Source organism: Histoplasma capsulatum, genomic scaffold (assembly GCF_000149585.1).
Source record: "Histoplasma capsulatum NAm1 scaffold_8 genomic scaffold, whole genome shotgun sequence".
In the NCBI taxonomy this organism is placed as follows: Eukaryota; Fungi; Ascomycota; class Eurotiomycetes; order Onygenales; family Ajellomycetaceae; genus Histoplasma; species Histoplasma mississippiense.
The window spans coordinates 1463167-1465735 of NW_001813975.1; the positions used below are offsets into that span (position 1 = coordinate 1463167).

Genomic DNA, 2569 nt, shown 5'->3' on the forward strand with positions numbered 1-2569 from the left:
GGCTGGAGTGCTTGGTTTCTGTCCATAATTGGATCACGATGAGCCGAAGGTGCTGAGGAGGGTATCTGTTCACGGTTGTAACATCGCATAGTTGTGCCAGCACGATGTTCCTCCGCAAAGTGGAAGGGAATTGGGGGGTCGCCAGAAGGCGACAGGCTGGGGTTAGGCAATCCACGTGACTTGGTAGCGGCGCCAAGCCGCACCAAGACAGGGGCTGGTGTGGCTGCCAACGTCCTCCCATTCGTTTTGCTTGGGGGAAACCTATCGATGCTAACTGGTATCCAAGGCCCTCGACTTTTACGCGTACGTTACAGACCCTTCGCACCCTTCCAGGTTTTAACAAGGAGGAACAAAAATAAGAAAGAAGGAAAGAAAGAGAGAAAAGATTAGCCTGGAGATAAGACCCTTATATAACAAAAAATTAATTATTTGGCGGTTTCTGTGGGATGGTTGATCTTCTCAGTGTGCGATCGCTAGCTAACTATATAGGGGTAATCACGTGCGGTGGAGGGCCGCCTGGGCAACTAGTGCCCAACAGATTAACCATCCCACATTTTTCAATCACATGACTAGGAGCGCCCCAAGAGGGAGAGGCAAAGGCACATTCCAGGTTGCCCTTGTTATGGTCCTGGCGTGGCTACAACTTCACAACATTTAGAAAATTATCTGACCGCCATTCATCTCTATTATGTTATGGCGTCCTCCAAATCGGAGATAATTAGCTTTCATCCTATCGGCAGCCGACTAGAAGAATATCGCGATTTGTACAATTGTTTTAGCGCTGAGCATTCAGATGACGGTGCTGACAAAATAGAGAAGCGACTGCTTCAATTATTGGCGGTTCTACAAACCCATCCTGTTTGTTTTGAGCTTCCTTCTGGCAGAGGACATGGAACTCTTTTTGACGATCTATTGGCGCTTCTTTCAGAAGTTCGCTCGAGCCTATTTGAAATTAATCGTCTACGTCCACTTCTGAAAGCGATCCACGACGAACAACCCGATGAAACAATCTGGAACAAAGTCTACGATGCTGTTACGGAGACTACTCCCCCTCCTCGCTTGCCCTTACCTCTCCTCCAAACTCCCTTGCTACGGAATACGAGTAGCTTTGTCAACTCGACCGAGTACAGGAAACACGTCGACGCGGTGTTGAAGGAGGAGCTCGGTGCTATGATGTATGCGGATATACCGGGTTTCTACGAGAAATATTTTGGAACCATCGAGTGGCTAGAGCCTGCAGCCCAGGCGGTTTTCGCAAAATGCAAGGAAGGTGAAGATCCTTTTTACAGCGAGGAGACTGGCTGGAGAGGGTGGCCCGAAGGCGCCAAGGAACTAGATGTGTTGCAATGGCTGTCAGCCCTTATCGACAACTTCATACGCTTCTTCGAGGAATATGCACGCGACCAAAAGATTCAAAGAAAGCTACTCGCGCAGCCGTACCAACCCCTCGAAGGTTCCACCGCAGACCGCAAGCTGGACATAGGTTTTGTGAACGACTCCAACGCCAGCGAGGATGCCAGTTGCCACTGGTCACAGATCCTGGTGCCGGGAGAGCTGAAGAACGACACCTCGTACGATGTCCCGTCAAAGGCATGGCTTGACCTGGGGAGGTACGTCAGGGAGGTAATGACGGCCCAGGACTCCCGCAGTTCCGTGTTGGGTTTCACCCTCTGCAGATCAAAGATGAGGCTCTGGAATTTTGACCGTCTGGGCGGGATAGCGTCCAAGTCGTTTGATATCAATAAGGAGGGCTTTCAGTTTGTATCGGTGATACTTGGGTACCTCAGCATGAGCAGAGAGCAGCTTGGATTCGACCCGACGATCATCGACTCCGCCGACGGTTCGCGTTACATCGAGATAGAGAGAGACGGCCAGATAGAAAGACTTATCTTTGACGAGGTGGTGAAGCGGGCTCCTTGTGTCGCCGGGCGGGCGACGACCTGCTGGAAGGCACATCTAGATGGAGATGAGTCCAGGATGCCTCTCGTCATCAAAGATTCGTGGCAGTACCCTGAGCGTGAGGAGGAGGGAGCGTTGCTGCGGGAGGTAACGGAGAAGGGAGTGAACAATGTGGCGAGGTACTACCACCACGAGACGGTTTGCGTGAGGGAAAATGACGACGATATCTGCAACGCCGTTCGGAAAGGCCTAGATGTCACGAAGGCAGGGAACTACAGAGCCAGTGGCTCCAGGCCAGCGTTGAGCAGAAAGGGCTCTCGCGCAGGGAGGAAGGACGGAGGGAGCAGCGTCACCTGTCGGAAACGTTCCTCCGCTTCGATCGATTCGCCGCTGCCGCCGAGCAAACGGCAGTCGATTTCTCCAACGAAAGCTGGTACCCACGAACCGATGCCTAACCGGATTCATCGCCGTGTCGTCGTTCGGGACTATGGAAAGCCAATATATAAGGCAAGTTCGAGAGTCTCTCTGCTTGCCGCCCTGGAGGGATGCATCGAGGGGTACGAGGAACTATATAAACGACCGGCTTGCTTCAAGGAGATATCTCTCCAATAATCTCATGATCAATGAGGAGGCAGATAATTCGTCATGGAAATCTTTTCTAATTGATCTC

General features: G+C 51.7%; 1 protein-coding gene across 1 annotated transcript; it reads left to right on the forward strand.

Moving 5' to 3' along the window:
* Nucleotides 1-104: 104 nt before the first annotated feature.
* On the forward strand, nt 105-2511 carry HCAG_07389 (predicted protein; the record flags this gene model as incomplete). Its single annotated transcript, XM_001537917.1, has 3 exons — nt 105-175; nt 315-333; nt 574-2511. The coding sequence occupies 3 exons, from the start codon at nt 105-107 to the stop codon at nt 2509-2511; spliced, it is 2028 nt and encodes a 675-aa protein (XP_001537967.1).
* Between the last annotated feature and the right edge of the window lie 58 nt (nt 2512-2569).